Raw genomic sequence first — 18,750 nt, 5'->3', positions numbered from 1 at the left:
CCATCCCAGCCCTCCTGCACCCATCCCCACCATCTACTCTGAGACCACACAACCCTCAGCCAACCCAGCCCCTCTCAGTAACAGACATACACACACACAGCTCCACACCTTTTGGGTTGGTTGGTTTGGGTTTTTTTTTTTGGTTTTTGGGGTTTTTTTTTTTGGGGGGGGAGGGAGGGGGAATTTTTCTGGTTTTGGTTGTTTTTTGGGTTTGTTTTTTTTTTTTTCCACCGTGGATGTTGTACCAGTTTTATTGGTAAAATTAACATGAAGCCTCACAAACGCTGGAACATGCTTTTCCTTTTAAAGAATTTCCACTGGACCTTAATGGTGAGCATCCAGTCGTTGACATATAAACTCTTACAAGCTGATGTGCACACGTGCGCCCGGGGGAGTCGGTGGCAGCGTCCTGGTGTCAGGGATGGTTTCTGCGCGATGCACTGGGAGCCCACAATTCATTTGCCAGCCTTCTGGGCCTTCTGGGCAGACTTGGTGACTTTCCCAGCCCCACCACTCTTCTTCTCCACGTTCTTGATGACGCCCACGGCCACGGTCTGCCGCATGTCACGGACAGCGAAGCGGCCTGAGGGACAGACAGAGGAGGAGTGAGACACCGAGGCTGAGCTCTCCTGGGAGTGTGCGGTACGCACATAATCCTCTCTCTCAAGATTTTTCATAGAGGTGTACAGAGGGAAGAAAGAGAAAACAATTTCTATTTCTGCTCCTTGTTTTTCCTATGTGGAACGTGTTTCAAGACTTGAAGTGAATTCTTGATTGGATTCTGGTAAGGATTGTTTGAGCCTGATGGCAAATCAAATCCACTTGTGTCTAGACTCTCATGAGAGGACTAGGAGCTGTTAGTTAGTTAGATATGATAGTTAGGAAAAGTAAATAGGTAGTTTTAGTATCTCCTTTAAATAGTACATTAATGTATTATAGTATAGTTATAATAAAGAAATCATTCAGCCTTCTGAACTGGAATCAGACATCATCATTTCTTCCCATCAGGTTCACCTACATTTACAATAGGAGGGTGGTGGCGAGATCTACATCCTCCTTCTCATGGTGCCATGTGTTATCCCTGCCCTTGGAGCAGGTTCCTGCAGGGACAAGCCCTGAGCTATCAACCACTGTTTGTCCTGATGTTCCCCTCTATTTAAATTACTATATTTTGAACTTAAACCCCATTTCTTCTCTACAAGCTCCCAGCACTGCTAAAGCTTCCAGATGTGCAACATCAGCCTGGTCTAGCGGAAGGTGTATCTGCCCATGGCAGGGGGGTGGAACAAGATGGCTTTTAATGTCATTCCAAACTGTCCTAGAACTCAAGCATGGCACTTCCCTGCATTAAAAGGTGGCCTCCACTGAGCAAACTTCCTCTTTCTTCTCCTGACCAGTTGTTTTAGGGCAGAGAGGAGGAAATGTTTCTGTGTTCAGAAACTATCACAGCTTAGTAACCAGAAAGGAAAGGTCTTGTTGCTCCCAGAGGGAAAACCCAGACTTTGGAAACCCAGCTTGGCAGCACATGGGGGAGCAAAAAACATCCTCATCTCCCTCCCCATCTAGCTGGGAGAAGCTGAGCATGTCTGCTGTGAGCTCTGCACCCACAGGGTCCTCATGCTCCTCCCCTGGAGATCTCCAAAGAGCCATTCCCTTACCAAGGGGTGGGTACTGGGAGAAGCTCTCCACACACATGGGCTTGCCAGGGATCATCTCCACGATGGCTGCATCACCCGACTTCAGGGACTTGGGGTTGTCCTCCAGCTTCTTGCCGGAGCGCCGGTCGATCTTCTCCTTCAGCTCGGCGAACTTGCAGGCGATATGTGCGGTGTGGCAGTCGATGACGGGCGAGTAGCCAGCACTGATCTGGCCAGGGTGGTTCAGGATGATCACCTGGGGGACAGAGCAGTGTCACGGCAAGGCTGGGAGCTGGGGGGCGGTGGCAAACCAGGCGTGGTGGCATGGACAAGCCCCGCTCACCTGAGACGTGAACTGCGCCGCCTCCTGCGGCGGGTCCGACTTGCTGTCCCCGCAGACGTTCCCGCGGCGGATGTCCTTCACCGAGACGTTCTTCACGTTGAAGCCGACGTTGTCGCCAGGCAGAGCCTCGCTCAGGGCCTCGTGGTGCATCTCCACGGATTTCACCTCAGTGGTGATGTTCACAGGGGCAAAGGTGACCACCATGCCAGGCCGCAGGATTCCGGTCTCCACTCGGCCCACGGGAACTGTGCCAATCCCTGCAGAGCAAGGACAGAGTGCAGCAAAATTCAGTCTGCTTGGTATATCCCTGAGCCAGAGCCTGGACTCAGCAAAAGGTAGATTTCTATACTGGTTGTCACCAAAGAATATGTTTGCACCTTGCCCAAAGCCCCCAAGTTTTCAGCAGATCAATGCTGGGATCTTAAAAATCACTATGAGTCCATCCTTCCTACTCAAAGTTTTCTTAAAAAAAAAGTAACCCATAGTCAGAAAGTCCTGAGGAACCTGCATGTCCCAAAAGTTCTTCTCCTGGATCAGCTATGGTATCTCCTGCATGGAGGACTGGGACATCCCAGCATGTGTACACCAACACTGTCCACATCCCTGATGGCCACACCACCAGCTGTGACAGAGAATGAGGGTGGTTCATTAAATGACTGGGATCTTTTACACCCTGTGTCACCAGGAGACTTTGGGAAAATTCCCCTTTGGAGGCAGGCAAAGAATGATTGAGAGGAACGACATTGAAAAGAGATTGAAGAGGTTGGCTGGACCCATCTGCTCCTCCACATCCACCCTGCTGCCTCCTCCTCCCCTCTTCCCACAGTGTCTCTCCTCCCCACGGACTTGCCTCCCAGTAAAACCAGATCCCTTTGCCCCAGCTGAGCTAGGGGAGGACACAGCCTGCTCTCCATCTTTCATATCTGCTGCAAACAGCAGCAACCTCCAATAAAAACCCAGCTAAAATACCATGTTCAACCCCTGCAGTGCCTGTGTCCTTGGAAAGGGGTGGGAAAGAGCTGGAAAAGTCTGTGCCTGCCTGATCCAGCAGCCAGGGAGTCAGCAGTGCTGTCCACTTATGCCAGCAGGTCAGAGAGCTCACAGGGTATTTATAGCTGAGCAAAGTGTCCCCATCACCTCTCCAGAGGGAAGGGGACGCACGTCAGCCACGGCGCTCCCTACATGGCTGGCACAGCTCGGCAGGAGGAGGTGCCAGTGATGGACACCAGCATTTGGGAAGCCTGGGCAGGTCCCAGCCAAGCTGCCATGCACCAGCTTCAGTGGCCCTTCCTGCTGGTCTTGTCTCTCACCTGGGTCACAGAATGTTTTTTGCTGCCTCCAACTTGCCTGGCCAGCCATGACCTCTGGGACACACAAATTTGCAGCCATTTTGGCATCACATGTTCCCTAGGGAGAGCTCACAAACCTGCTGCTCCTCTCTGGTCCCTGGGCACCTTTGGGTATGTCCAGCTCCACCCCAGACAGCCCAAGTTCAAATGGGGTTTTTGCCCTGGAGCTACCACCCTTTTTTCCAACATTATGTCTGGTTTGAAGAGTCAAATCCCTCCAGTTTCCCAACACCTGGAAATGTCATTCCCAAATTTCTATGGAATGGAGACTCCAGCTAAGGCAGAGGAGTGGCAAGGCTCACCTCCAATCTTGTAGACGTCCTGGAGGGGCAGGCGCAGGGGTTTGTCTGTGGGGCGGGTCGGGGGCAGGATGGTGTCCAGGGCCTCCAACAGGGACACCCCACTGGCGTTGCCTTCTTTGCGCTCCACCTTCCAGCCTTTGAACCAAGGCATCTGGGAAGAGAGCAGCAACAGAGAACCATAGAATCACAGGACGGTTTGAGCTGGATGGGACCTTAAAGACCATCTTATTCCACCCCTCTGCCATGGACAGGAACACCTTCCACGAGACCAGATTGCTTCAAGGTCCATCCAATCTGGCCTTCAACACTTCCAGCATGCCCTGAGTGTGCCTGTCCTCAGCACCCAGAGGTAAACACAGAGAATTGTCCCACCAGGACAACCTCCATAAAGTCAGTCCTGCCGTGTCCTGGTTTTACCAGGATGCTGGGGAGCTCCTTCCACTCCACCATCCCTGCAGGTTTGTCTGCTCCCCTTTGCTCAACCTCCCTCTGTCTCTTCTAGAAACAAGCAAGACACCCATTAACAAGAGAAAAAGCATGGAAGTGGTTAAAGCCAGCAAACTCACAGCCCCCACTTCCAACACCAACCCCTGGGCACTGCTCCAGCTGCCTGGATCCTGCCCCCCAGGAATGCTGCCTGGATCCTGCCCCCCCAGGAATGCTGCCTGGGTCCTGCCCCCCAGGAATGCTGCCTGGATCCTGCCCCCCCAGGAATGCTGCCTGGATCCTGCCCCCCCAGGAATGCTGCCTGGATCCTGCCCCCCAGGAATGCTGCCCAGATCCTGCCCCCCAGGAATGCTGCCTGGATCCTGCCCTCCAGGAATGCTGCCTGGGTCCTGCCCCCCAGGAATGCTGCCTCCAGCACAGGGACTGCAGGGTCCAAAGCCAATTGCCAGCTACAAAGTGCTCAACCAAGGTGCTCTCCAAGGTGATCCCCAGAGAGATGCTTCTCCCCCCTCACTATCACCCCTCCAGGGTCTGGATTCTAGACCCTGGCTTGGGAGGGTGATGCAAACCCAGCTGCCAAAAGACAGGATTGCTTTTCACAGATGTTCCCTTCTCCTGCTCTAAAGTGGGTTCTGAAGCTAAAAATTGCCTGGAAAAGAGGCAGAGAGGGGTGGAAATATGCTCAGGTACCATGGTTAAATGCAGGGAACTGCTTTATTGGGGTGATGCTGCACATCTGGGAACTGTAGCAACACCTGGAGCTTCCTGGAAAGAAAAATTTGGTCCTGGGTCTGAGACAACCCTAACACAACAATAAGTCAGAGTTTGCAAGGCCATTGCCCCGCCTCTGCACAGAGAGGGTTAGACAGCATTTTCTCATTCTAATGTCAAATGCTTCTTGTGTGTCCCAAATCCATCACGTATTTTGTGGATGTGGTTTTTTTCCCTTAGCACCAGCACCAGTGGCACAGTGCAGTGGGTATGGGGGGCTGGGGTGAAGCAAGACCCCCCAAAGTGCCCCCAGTTTCACAGCCATCCCTGCAGCAATGCCAGGTCTTGTTTCCTATCCTGCAATCTGCACCAGCTTTGGGAAGGAGAAGGAGAAAGATGGGATGCAGCCAGAGAACTCAGCTTGCATCCAAAGCATTCAAGTCAGCCCCTTCAGAGGGTCTCGTCTGACATCCCTTGTCTGTCTTGGTGGCAGTGGCAGGAGGAGCCCGGGGACACTTTTGCAGTGGGTTCTTCCCAGGGCACTGCAGCTCTCACTGTGCAGCCAGACCCAGAGCCAGGCAACAGCTTGGCAAAATGAAGACTCCATGAAGCAGTGAGGGAGCCTCGTGTTGTGTGCAGGATGACTCAGACCTTCCCCCATCCTGCTGTCCCAAGGCCCAAACGCCAGGCAGGGACCTGTGCCAGCAGCTGCCTGGTGGCCACCTGCCCACAGGCTCTGCTCTCGAGGATGGTGGCCACCAAGTGCCCACAGCTCCCATCCCTCTGCCCTACACAGCTCTGGCACATGGGAAATAACAATTCTGCCCCTCACACCTGGCTGTCAGAGCCATCCCCCTCTCCAGAGGAATTCTGACATGCCAAGAATCAGGCAAAGATGAACTTAGACATCTTCTGGGAACATATCTCTGCAAAACCTCAGCATGGCCTCAGGGTGAAAAGCATCTGCAAAACATGGTTTGTGCTGCCTCCTATGGCCAACCAAATAAAATCTCTGTCATGTATTCCCCAGTTCTTCTCCCCAAAGAGTAATTCCTACTCCACCTCTCCTACAGCAAAAGCAGGATCTGACCAAATCCTCCAGGCAGACAGGCTCCAGTTCCCCAAAATAACAGCTGAGCTCCAACTCTTTAACACTCAAAATTTATTTCCCTGATTTTGCCCAGCCCATGAGCACCTCAACACCCCCACACACACTCTCCAGTGTTGAGGCTGCAGCCCCAAGCAACCACACATCCTGGCACCAGAGACTGGGAGTGTTTGGGTTGCAGAATCCCATGGGGTGAAAATCTCCCACACCACATGGAATGGCCCCATTCCGCCAGCTGGAGCATCGCAGAACACCCCACTTCCCAAAAGACTCTCAAATGCCAAACTTTGATGGAAGCACAGCTCAGCTGTCATTTTTTCACTTGGCCTTGGGATTCTGTGCACCAGGGATGTGGGTTGGAGTCACCCACACAGAGCCAGCTCCAGCCTGACATACCACCACACCCGCCTTGCTCAGAGGCAACAGGAGCTGCAGGGACATCATGGCTCTAATCCTCACTTTCTGATAAGTCCCCTGACAGACAGACAAGTCACTTGACTGCCTTGTGCTTCAGTGAAACCTGTCCAGAAATTACAAGTGAAAATAATCAGAGCTTTTCAGGCAGGGAAAGAAAGAAGAGACATCTACACCAGGTTCCTGCTTAAGCTTTCCCAGAGGTGCTGCAATACAAGAAGGAGGAGTCTGTCCCTCACTCCTCTTCAGAAGAGCTCATGCTCTTCCAGACCAGGCCAGGTTTTCTTCCCAATTCCTAGCTCAGGCAGAACCCAGGAGCCAGCTGGCTCCTTAGGATAAAGGAGAGAGTTGTTTCATCCCCTGCCTTCTCTCAGGCAGCACATCACACTGGGAACCTTCCCTGAGACCCCTCTGGAGGAAGGGGGTCACAGAGCCCCTCCTGCTCCGAGCCTCCCCCCCTGCTGCCTATTTATAGGAGAATTGTTCAGGATCATCTTCCCGGCCCAGCAGCTGCTGACATTTGGAACCTGCCTGACTGAGGCACTCAGGAACCACGGGGCTGGGTTTGGCATGGCCGTGGCTGACCTTTATCCCAGCTCTGCTCCTCAGGGAACAGGAATCTCCCAAGCACCCCAATAATTCCTTCCTTCCAAGCCATCCCAAGTGAGCTGCCTTTCCTGTGCAGGCAGTGTTTCATGGCTGTGTGAGTCGGCATTGCAGCACTGCCCTCCCTCAGGCCTGTGATCCCTGACCTCCCTCAGTCGCTGCTGGACCCATGGATTGCCCCACTCATCACAGAGCCCTGCCCTAACCCACAGGTGATGTCCTGAAGTCCCTCTAAGCATCAAATTTCCCATTGGTTTCACAAGAGATTCCTGATCTAAGCAACTAGCTCAAGGTCACACAGAAGTCACTAGGAGGGCAGGGACTTTCCTCTGGCCAGAACTTTCCAGCTCATCATTTCTTTAAAAGACTAACCTGGAGGTAGCTTTTTCTCCAACAAAACCAGTGTCAGAATAGTTATGGGCAGCCTGTCTGCCAAAAACCTCCATCCTTCTAAAGCTCTTCTTTCTGATGTCTGAAATGATGGCACAGGCCCACCCTGCCTTTGTCTCCCCACCATCCCCATCACAGTGGGTGTAAAAACCAACTGGAAAAGGAGAAGCCTCAAATGAATGCTCTAGGGAACTGTGTTTTTGGCACAGGAATCTTGGTACTTCCTGAAGAAAACCCCACCTGTAGGATTGAGATCCCAACACTGGAAGTGGAGGTTTGGCCACTGCAGTGACACAGAGCATCAAAGGGAAAGGGGGCCTGAGACCCAGCACGAGGGTGCTCAGCTGCACTGTGGGAGCTGCTGCAAGCCTGACCCCAGACTGTGCTATTCCCCTCAGAAACAATGCCCTAAAAACACACCCACTGCTCCTGCTGGGAGTGACAATTGCTGCTGTAATGCCATCATGAGTTCTGACAAGGCGAAAACTTCAAATCCTGGCCCAGAAGCAAAGCCAGACAGATCATCTCCTGAAGATGCTCATGTTTAGCTGCTGGGCTGCTTGGCCAGGGCACAGCACCCATGAGCAGTGAGCCCATCCATCCTGCCCAGGGCCAAGCAGAGCTCCATGACACTTCATCTGCTGCCAGCATGGGTCTCTGTGCACAACGGGTGCATGAAACACTTGCAGAGCACGGAGTTCATCTTCAGCCCGGGTCAGGATCCTCAGGGTGGGGGGAGAAGTGTAACACAAGGCACACTTACATTGGGAGAGGGCTCCAGCATGTTGTCTCCATGCCAGCCCGAGATGGGCACGAAGGGAACTGTGGCCGGGTTGTAGCCGATCTTCTTGATGTAGGCGCTGACCTCCTTGACGATCTCGTCGTAGCGCTTCTCGCTGTAGGGGGGCTCTGTGGAATCCATCTTGTTGATGCCCACGATGAGCTGCTTCACCCCCAGGGTGTAAGCCAGCAGGGCGTGCTCGCGGGTCTGCCCGTTCTTGGAGATGCCGGCTTCAAATTCACCCACACCCGCAGCGACAATCAGGACAGCACAGTCAGCCTGGGGGGAGAGAGCAGGGGAATTGCTGCACAGCCCTGTGACACCCCAAGGGCTTTGAGGGAGTCACAGATGACTCCCTGCCAGCTACTGCTCTGCCTAAATCTGACCCAGCTGCGCTATTTCCGACTTGCCAACCCCACATGGTTCTGCATTGTGAGTGGGAAACCAGTGTGGATCACTCCTGGATGCCAGACTCTGACCAGGATCTCATCTTGATCATCTACAGACAAAGTTTTATTTAAAACCCTACTGAAGTCTTGCAAAAATCCTCCCTGGTGAGGGGCGTGACTCCAGGAATGGCTAGTGTTCCCTAGATTGCTTTTGTACCAAAACACAGCGCAGAAGCTGCCTGGGTTTGGCAGAAAGGCAGGCCCAGTGCAACTGGTACCTCAATGGAAACCTGACTGGGCACGCAGTGGGGTTAACTCAGCACCCATCAGTCACAGGGAGATGTAGGAATGTCCGACAGCGCAACGAGGGGAAACCACACTACTCAGGAAGGGTAGGCCCTTGGGTTTGGCAATATAATGTGGAACAAGGACAGCTGTTTGAGGAAAAGGAAGGAGAAACGATCTGTGGAGCCTCCTCTATCCAATAAAACCTAGTGTATTGTTGGAAGCTTCTTGTGTATCTCATTTGGCTGAGGCTAAATTAGTGTGGAGACGCCCTCACACAAAGGCCTGTAGCTTGCAGCATCCCACCTCCCAGGCAGGCCACATTCATCCCACCTTCTCATGCGGGTGGAAATGGGGTGGAGAAACCACCTCCTTGCGCCCAAAGACACCCTTTCTCCCAGACACCCAGGGAGGTGCAGGACCATGGTGCGCTGGGTCCCCTGGTGCCACCCAGCCTCTCGGGTGGAGCCTGCTGAACACTCCTCGATGTCTGCTCCCTCAGCTCCCCACCTCCAAAAGGATTCCAACAGCACCTGCATGACCCTGAGCTTGTGAACCAGCCTCAGCCTCCCCCCTCCAGCAGCACCCCCATCCCCTGGGCCCCATCTCTCACCTGGGAGGTCCCGGTGATCATGTTCTTGATGAAGTCCCTGTGGCCAGGGGCGTCAATGATGGTGATGTAGTACTTGGTGGTCTCAAACTTCCACAGAGAGATGTCAATGGTGATGCCACGCTCACGCTCGGCCTTCAGCTTGTCCAGCACCCAGGCGTATTTGAAGGACCCCTTCCCCATCTGGCCAACACAGAGGCAAGAACTAATGAGAAACCCAAGCCCACAGCACTGGTGATGGCCTCCCACCCTCCAGGGCACTTCCCAAGCTCACACAGGGTCACACTGCAAACATTTAAAGGTGAAATGCCCTAAATTCAGTGAGAGCTGTGGTCCATATACTAAAAAATACAGCTGAAGGGAGATACTGTTCTCAACATGTTCCTCAACATGTTCCTCAGCAGGAGAGGCTGGAAGAAGGGCCATGAAGTGAATTTGTGAGTGGGGCTGGGTGGAGGCAGCAGCCCATGAGGTCTCCTCCATGCAACATTATGGTTCTGCACTGCTGCTGGGAAATCCTGTACAGAAACATGGAAAGCTGCTTCTTGTCACACTAAATGTCTCTGAAACGATACTTATACACTTATCCCATTTTCTAATGCTAATGGAATTATTGAAAAATATTTATGAGATTTATTTTATTTCCCATGGTTTCACAGAGATGCACACACAGGGGTGTGGCCTAATGGTGGGTTTGCCAGTGATGGTTGGACTTGATGATCTTAGAAGGCTTTTCCAATCTAAATGATTCTCTGATTCTGTGATCTTAATCCATGACTCAGATCTGTGAGGCAGCTGGTTAGCGGGAAAGGGCATTGCTACATGAGTGAACCCAAAACTGGCAGGGGTGGAATGGGTTAAAAGAAAATTAAATGAGAGATGGTTGCTATGAGCAGAATAGAAATTTGATTGATTTTTGCCTCAGAGTGTGCAAATTCACAGCAAAAGCTACTGTGAGCTGCAGCCAGACCAACTGTTGTTGCCAAATGGCCAAAATCTCAGCCAACATTGTAATGCAGGAAACCACGCTGGGGGAGATTAGCTCCAGTAAATCTTTCTGCCCTGTGATAAAGCACATTCCTTGGTAAAACCACCGTGGCACTCCTGGGAGGCCTTCTCCTTTGGGCTGGAGCCCTTTGACCTCACCACACCAGGGAGAGATGGATTTCCCTCCAGTCAGAGCTGGGATCCTGCCAAGGTGGAGATGGGGCAGGACAAGCCCACCCTTGCTGACCACACTGTGAGCTGGGACGGTCAGGGAGCTTGGCCAAAGCAAGGGGTTAAAATGGGTTGCAGCCATCAGCTGCTGGCCTCAGATACAAGGAGGTTTTAAGGTAGAGAAAGGAATTTAGGTCATTTTGCAGATGATTTAATAGTCCCCTATTGTTATGCAAGGCCAGAACTGTGATACCCTGCTTCCATCCATCCATCCATCCATCCATCCATCCATCCATCCATCCATCCATCCATCCATCCCTCTTTTCCCTGCAATCACAGTTTCTTCTGGCCCATTATCAATCACAGGTCAGAGGGAAGCAGTCCCCAGTCAGGTACTCATCAGTGATGAGCCCCCCCAGGAAACAGAACACAGCATCACATCCAAACCTTGCCCACACCATGCCCAGGGGCTGGTCTGCTGCTCTGCTCCATCTCCCACACTCCAGCCCTGTTCCCAGCCAGCACAAGGAATTAATGGTGACAGCCTGTTTCGTAACAGCTGAGTGCTGCGATGACTTTGCAGCTTGCTCCGGAGGATTAAGGGCAAAATCCTAAAGCCAGGGGTAAGATTTCCCCTCCTCAGAGGGGATGCCAGGTCGAGGAGGTGATGCCCAACCTCTGCTGGGAAGCTGTGAGCTCTCACTGGCATGGAAAAATCCAGAATCAAGTCTCTGCTCCTGAGCATCTTCCTGACACTGGATAGCAAGTGGGGATGGGAGGAGCTTGGAGCTGTTTAGAATCACAAAATGGTTTGGGTTGGAAAAGACCTCAAAGATCGGCTCATTCCAACCCCTCTGCTGTGGACAGGGGCACCTTCTACCGGACCAGGTTGCTCCAAATTCTGTCCAACTTGGCCTTGAACACTTCCAGGGATGGGAACAGGTTAACCCTTTCCAGCACGCACATCAAACTCCCCCTTCCCCGAGAACAGGGAGGAGTCATCAGTGTGCTGCTGGAAATGGAGACCCAGCAGGGACTGGTGCATTTGTGCATTGCATTAATTATGGGCTTTTCTCGGGCAGGAGGTCAATCAGCACATCCCACAGCCTCTCCCCCATCAGCAGCCTACTGCCTCCCTTCTGGATGGGGAAACTGAGGCACAGAGCAGAGCCCTGGCTCTCCCACAGCAGCTGAGTGGGAATCAGCACCTTCCTGCCATCAGCCATGTCCACACACACAGCCAGCTGCTCATCACGTGTGAGACCCCCCCAGAGCTCAGCATCACACGTAACGTGAAGACAAATGAGATCCTTTATTCAGCAAACAGTTTCCCTCCTTTCACAGGGTGTATTCAGTTACCCAGGGCTGGTGTTGAAAAACCCAGGGTATTATCTAGCTCTGCACAATACCTTCCCTGTTCAGTGCCAGAAATAGCCTGAATTTCTCTGATCGAACCCCAGTGGAGGGACAGCTTTCTATTTGGAGGCCACAAATACTGATTATTTAATTTATTTTTTTTTAATAGAACAACTCTTCTTTCAGAGATACTGTTACCTCTGCCCTTGAATCAAAAGGGGAAAAAAAAGAGAGAAATCCTCGCTCTTTTCTCTTTAATAAAATAACAGACCCTGGAGTTTTTTTGTTGGCCTTTTGGGTGCACGCAGGCCTCCATTTCCTGTGAATGCCACCTAATGGAAGCAAACCCTTCCCCAGCCCTGCATCAGAAAATGGAGTCTGTAAGCTCAGTCAATAGGCTATTAATAGCAGCCTCCGGTGCCCGCGGATCCTGGCAAGTCAGTGAAAGTGCCTGTGCAATTAAAATCACTGCAATCACATCAACGATAACCTTATCATGCCTTATCTGATCTTATAGGTAAAGCGGGGGAATTTGTGGAAGGATATCAGCAATCATTTTAATCCAGGGGAGAAGGGTAATTTTGTATGAAGGAAGAGGCTCTTTTCCTTATGGGTGCAAAAAAAGGCTGAAAGTGAGGCAGGAAAATAAGGGATTTAGCTCAGATGCTATCGGCAAGCTAAAAAGGTCAAGACAGACAGCAAAACATGAAATTAAAAGTGGCAGCTCAGTAAATCTCTTTTGTTTTTTCTTTCTTGTCAATAAAATGTGAGATTTTGACCAGAAAAAAAAAAAAGGGAAAAAAAAAAAAAAAAAAAAAAAAAAAGAGGGATATCTGCATTTCCAGAGCGATGACGACAAGCCATCTTCTGAGTGACAGGAGCTGCCCTGTGGATAACACAGCCAGGCTGTTCCCAGCTCACCCGCCTCTCTAGAATTTACCATCATTAATTTCTCTGCACTCCCAATTGACATTTTTCTTCCCAAGACTGTTTCTTCCTGATTAATCCTGGGGTTTGCCACATTACAGGTGGTGCTTTGCTGTGCGACAGCTTCTAAATGCATGCACCATAAAATTGTTATAAATGCCATCATTGCAAGGGTTAAACAAAAGAGTTTAACTTAAATGCTCAGATTTACAGCCAGTTTTCTGTATCACAGGCTGTCAATCACACTACACACTAGACCACCTGCCTGAGGAAAACGGGAATGAGGTTTTTCAGCTGGATCAAACGAGTCCAGCTGATGCTGCACCTTGTCCCCAGCAGGCACTGGAAACTGATGCTTCGGAGTGAAATTCAGGCAGCCCTGACCTATGCAGAGAGGGATTATCAGGTTTTCCCCCTCATGCACCATTTTTAGAAGGGATTTCATGCCTTGAAGCACCATGGTTTGTGGCTTTTCCAGAATTCCAGCGATTCCTGCTGGTTCCCTGACCCATCTTGCAGACCTCGCCGTGCCCCTGCCCTGGTCACCAGCCGGCAGCAGGGAGTCCCCCAGCTCCGGAACAGAGGGTGGCGAGCGCCCAAATGGCCTATTTTCCCAAGGCCAGAGAAGTCGGGGAGACCCAGGGGTGCAGAGGGAGAAAAACAGACGGGAACAAAGGGAGAAATGGAAGGTAAGAGAAGGGCGGCACCGGCAAAAGGGGAATACTGCCTGCGGGATACTGGCGGGGAGCAGCGTGGAGCATCCCCGCGGGTGGGAATGCGGGGTGGGGGCAGGCTGAGGGGCGGGCTCCTCACCTCGGCAGCCTCCTTCTCAAATTTCTCAATGGTCCGTTTGTCGATGCCCCCGCATTTGTAGATGAGGTGCCCGGTGGTGGTGGATTTCCCAGAGTCCACATGCCCGATGACGACGATGTTGATGTGCGTCTTCTCCTTCCCCATGCTGCGGGGCTACGCGGGGCTGGCCGGGGCGGAGGGCGGTGGGAACGCAGCTGCCTTTTGGGGGAGGCTGCGGGGGAAGAGTCAGGAGCGTCAAAAGAGCCCCCCTTGTGCCAATCCCCTCCCAGCCCTTGGGGAAAGGCTGTCCTCCCCTCGCCCCACCTTCCCGCTGGACCACTCGCCCGGGGGTGCCCGGCCTCGTCTGGCAGCTCTGCTCGCTCTGGGTCAGAGCCAGCCGGGCTATTTCGGGCTGCCACGTTCAGCCTCCAAGTCTCGGCAAGACGCCGTGTTTTTCGTGTTTTTCGGCATCTTGCCCTCCACCTCCCTCGCGGAGACCCCCAGTTCCCAGGGCTACGTCATGGATGCTTCGAAGGTGCCCTTCCTCCCTGGAAAACCTCCCCGCCACTCAGGGCTGCTCCCGCTGCCTTCTCGCTCTTTCCAAACCCGAGGGCATCTCCTCCATGTCGTGGGTGCCCTGGGAGGAGCCGAGGGTGCCCGTCCTCCCGGGATGCCCTCACCACTCCCCACTGGGCACAGTTCAGGTGACAACAGAGTGTCTGCAAAACGGGGCGGACAAAAATAGCCCTCACTTGCTCCCCCTGCTTAGGGCTGCCCAGGGCTCCTCTGAGCCTGCACTTTGCGGGGTTTATTATATTTTGCTGCCGTGAAACTGGATGGAAGAGAGGGAGGAGGCTAAAAACGCGAACGGATATATCCGGGGAGCTGTCCTGGCATCTCCCGGCGTTGCCATGGCTCTGCGGCTGCACACAAACCGGGCACAATTAGGAGCTTTAATCTGACGTCTAATAAAATCCAATTCCACGAATCTGCCCGTAGAAGTAAAGGAGGTCAGGAGGAGTTTGCTGCTCTAATAGCGACTCAGTCATGCGGGTGGTAACATTCCCAGCGAAAAGCTTCCCTGGGCAGCGGGAGCGGCGGCTGGCCCGTCCCTCCTGCCCTTGAGCCCCTCCAGCCGGATCTGGCCATTTTGCGGCTCCTCTGAGATGCTCGGTCCCGGACTCACACCCGGACCCAATCCTGGGTGCGGGTCCCTCTCTCCTCTGCAGACCCCCGGCACACGGCGGGAGATGCAGGATCGCTTTGGGAATTGGGGATTATTTTTTTATTATTATTATTCCTTCCCCAAGGAGCTAAAGACATCCCTGCCCATGGCCGGGGGATTGGAACGAGATGATCTTTAAGGTCCCTCCGAGCCAAATCATTCGAGGATTCTATGATTCTAAAGGCAGGGTGTGGGGAGGGGAGGGGGGTGCTGGGGGGATTATCAGGTTTTCCTCCTCGTGCACGACATTCAGAAGGATTTTCACGTCCTGAAGCACCACGGCTTGCGTGTTATTTCCCACCTGCGCCAAAGACGCACCTGCGGGATGAAGGAATGGTCCAGCCCCATCCTTTCCCTCCTCGGGGTACCCCCCACCCCAGAGGGGCTGACAGCACCCACACAGGGGAGGGGGGCACTGATCTCCCGCGGCCCCTGGGGCAGGACACCCCCCTCGCATCCCCGCTGTCCCCCCATCCCGCCGGGGTCCCGCAGCTCTTACCGGGGCGGCGGTCGGGGCGGCCAGAGGCTGCCGGCTTGGGCTCCGCCGGCTTTATCTCCGCGGGAGGGGCCCTCCTATCGACGGCGGCAGCGCAATGCAGCGGCCCCCCCGCACTACGGCAATGCGGTACCGGCGGGGGAGGAGGAGGAGGAGGAGGAGGAGGAGGAGGCGCGGGGGGGACGGGGGGAGGAGGAGGAGGAGGACGACGACGACGACGAGGAGGAGGAGGGAGAGGCGGGAGAGACGGGAGACTGGGAGGGAATGTGTAGGGATGGAAAGGAGGTGGAAGGATGGGAGATAAAGGGATGGGAGGAAGATGGAGGGATGGGGAAAATGGAGAGGTGGAGGGGTGGGTGATAGAGGGATGGGAGGGTGAAAGGATGGGAGGCTGAAGTCAGAGGGAGACGGCAAGATGGAAGAGGGAGAGATGGGAGGAAGGTGGAAGGAGAAAAGATGGAGAGACAGGAGCTATGGAAGATGAAGGCATGAGAGGGAGGTGGAAAGATTGAAGGATGGGGAAAATGGAGGAGAAATTGAGAGGCAGAGGGGTGGAAAATGGAGGGATGGGAAGATGGAGAGATGGAAGACTGAAATCAGAGGGAAACAGCAGGATGGAACAGAGAGGGATGGGAGAAAGATGGAAGGATAAAAGATGGAGAAACAGGAGAGAGGGATGATGAAGATAGGAGAAGGAGATGGGATGGAGGATATGGAGAGACTAGAGAGAGAGCGATGGGAGGAAGACAGGTAGATGGAGGGAAGGGCTGTCTGGAAGACAGGGAAATGATGGAAGTGCTGGCCCAGGGGGACTTGGACTCCCTGTGGCAGCCTGGGAGTGAAGGGACAGGGCTGGCTTTGGAAGGGGCCACAAATCCCACATCCCTTGCTCTGTCCCCGGTGGTGCAGAAGGGCTGTGCTCCCACAGGGGCTGGGAGAAGAGGGGTCCCTGCAGGGCACAAACAGGACCCTGGGCAGACCCTGAGGGCACTGCACCACATCTCTGCCTCGATGGGACACATCAGTCCAGGAGCAAGTGACAAAGCAAGGGACAAGCACAGCAAAACAGATTTCTCAACTGCAGCACATATGGGGGCTGCTCAAGAATTTGTGATTTAACAACATCATCTCATTTTTAATGGGAAGTGGGGCTCAAGTCCTAGGAGGACAAGGAAACCATAAACCTTCAGTAATATAATGACATTTTCTTTGCATAAAAAAATAATATGTAATGGTCAGAATATTTATGTCTGTGTCAGTTGTGCATTTCCAAGGCTAATCCAAAATTTTCTGTATCCCAAGGCCAGATATAGGTCAAAAGAAAGCTAATTTTGACTAAAACTAGGAAATAACCCAGAACAATTTTATGGCCCAGACCATCTTTCCAGTGAATTCAACAGCTAATTTAGATACCTTTATGAAGATACTCTTACCTTCCTAGACTAATGGTTAAAAACTTACTCATCATGTGGATAAAAATGTTCCTAACTTCTCATTAGTGCTTAAAGGGAGGCCTTTTTTAATTAACATTATAGCTCACTGGTATTTTCTTAGAAATATGATAGGCAAGATATCTTTTGTTTTTATGAAGCATTCCTTGCACAACATAAAATGAACTGAGTGCCAGGAAAAATAAAAAGAAACATCCAAGGAGAAGGTTCTAAGAGGATTTAAAGTGATTACCCCAGCCTTGTTTTGGGACAGGGGTAGAAGCTTTACCACAGGTCTGGATGGGCTGGAGATGGACAGCAAGTGGGATAATATGGAGGAGGGAAAGGTTTATAAATCCCTTGTCCTTTCTATCCATATTTGAGTGCTTTGCCCTTTTTTCACACAAGGGCTGAGGCAGCCTGGGAACTGCCCTCAGTGGGGCAATGGCTGAGTTTAATAATGAAGATGGGGATGGAGTAAATCTTGGTCACCTCTGCCAGGTGAGCATGGGATGGGCCTCTCCTGCCTCCTTTCCTTCTCCAGTAAAAAGAATTTTTGTTTCCACCCCTTTTCCCAGGCAGGCAGAAGGGAACTTGGCAGTGCCCTGTTCTGCACTGAAATAGAGCCTGACGGCCCATCAGCCTATAAATAGTCCAGGACCTGAGCAGGAGAGGAGAGAGGGCTGTCAGACCTGGCTAATCCCGGCTCCCTTAAGCCACTTTACCCCAGCCTCGAGAGGCTTAAAGCCACAGCTGTGTGCCCAGGTCTGGCTGGCACCCGGGGCTAAGGACTCCACTGGGCACGTGTGGCCCCGGGGACCATCAAACTCAACTGCCATGCTTGAGTGGAATAATCTTCCCTCACAAAAAAATGGTGTAAATTTGCTCTTAAATGTAAAATAACAGAGACCCGAGCAAGAGGAATCTGAGGGAGGCTGAAGTTTAGCGCCTTGTCTGCCTCCATCTGGTGTCAGATCCATGGCCCTGAAACAATTCCCCTGCATCATCTTGAGGCTTGATTCACCCTCCCTGTAAGCCACCACCAAGTGATTTAGGATGACTCAAGAAAACAGAAACCCCCTTTCTCAGAAGGGATGGGCAGGCTGCACACAAACACGGCAGGGACCTCTTACTCCTTTTATCATCATCACCTTCACCACACCCAACCCCACAGCCCCTGGGCTGAGATTTGGTGCTTTAAACTAGGCTAACATTTCCATTTGGTGCTATAAACTAGGCTAACATTTCCATTTGCCCAGACATAACCACTGGAATTTATTTTTTCTCCCAAGAGGCCCTCACAGTGTGACTGGGAGAGGGAATAATCCGCAGTGCTGGTAATTTGTATGGATCTGGGATGTGAACACTCCAGGCTGCCTGCCTGGATTTGCCTGGCTCTGGGGGTGTTTCTGCCCGTGAGTGTTCAGCTCACTGAGCAATTGTGTGTTTGTGGTTATAAAATGCAGCAGGTCTCCTCTGAAGAAGGGGGTTTGGGCAGGGCAGATGGCAGCCACGAGGAATGCCAGCCCAGATGTCACTCCAGAAGCTCTGGTCTCACAAGGGAGCAGCTGGGGCTGGACAGAGGGATGGCTGAAAATTGCTGTTTTCTCTCTGTGCAAAGAAATAGAGTCCTTGAAAGGAAGAAGTGCAGCCTGGCCTCATGCAAGAGCCATTGGAAAAGCAGATCCAAGGAGGGTAGAGCAGTGGTTGTCCTCAAAAAGGCAGTTTGTGGACACAGTGGAGGCTGTTAGCTTTTCTTCTTCCTATGTTCAGGCTTTCAGCTCCTGCACACCAGCTTTGGAGGCTTTGCCGAGGCTTTGCACCCTGATATTTCAGCATTTACCATCTTCAGGGAGTGGACAAGCTCGACACACAGAGGCACTGACCATCCTCTGCTCGTGTACACATCGTGCATCCCATGGCAATCAATGCTGGTGCACACAAAACAGGCATTCCCACTGCAGCTAAACCCCAGATTAACTGCTGTTAAAACA

The 18,750-nt window shown here is 52.5% G+C and overlaps 1 protein-coding gene across 2 annotated transcripts; it reads right to left on the bottom strand.

The window, feature by feature from the left end:
• Nucleotides 1–235: 235 nt before the first annotated feature.
• On the bottom strand, nucleotides 236–16,053 carry EEF1A2 (eukaryotic translation elongation factor 1 alpha 2). Of its 2 annotated transcripts, none has more exons than XM_002198209.7 (8): nucleotides 15,330–16,053; nucleotides 13,627–13,837; nucleotides 9,376–9,555; nucleotides 8,071–8,367; nucleotides 3,632–3,782; nucleotides 1,981–2,237; nucleotides 1,659–1,893; nucleotides 236–583 (listed from the first exon to the last, which is right to left on the bottom strand). In XM_002198209.7, exons 2-8 carry the CDS (start codon nucleotides 13,768–13,770, stop codon nucleotides 456–458), a joined length of 1,392 nt encoding a protein of 463 aa, XP_002198245.1. In that variant the 5' UTR covers nucleotides 13,771–13,837; nucleotides 15,330–16,053; the 3' UTR covers nucleotides 236–455. The 2 variants fall into 2 exon arrangements, with proteins under 2 accessions (XP_002198245.1, XP_030144322.1); XM_030288462.4 differs by lacking the exon at nucleotides 15,330–16,053 and adding an exon at nucleotides 13,930–14,244.
• Between the last annotated feature and the right edge of the window lie 2,697 nt (nucleotides 16,054–18,750).

This window comes from Taeniopygia guttata, chromosome 20 (genome assembly GCF_048771995.1).
Source record: "Taeniopygia guttata chromosome 20, bTaeGut7.mat, whole genome shotgun sequence".
Lineage (NCBI taxonomy): Eukaryota > Metazoa > Chordata > Aves > Passeriformes > Estrildidae > Taeniopygia > Taeniopygia guttata.
This window is presented reverse-complemented; position numbering and strand designations above follow the sequence as displayed.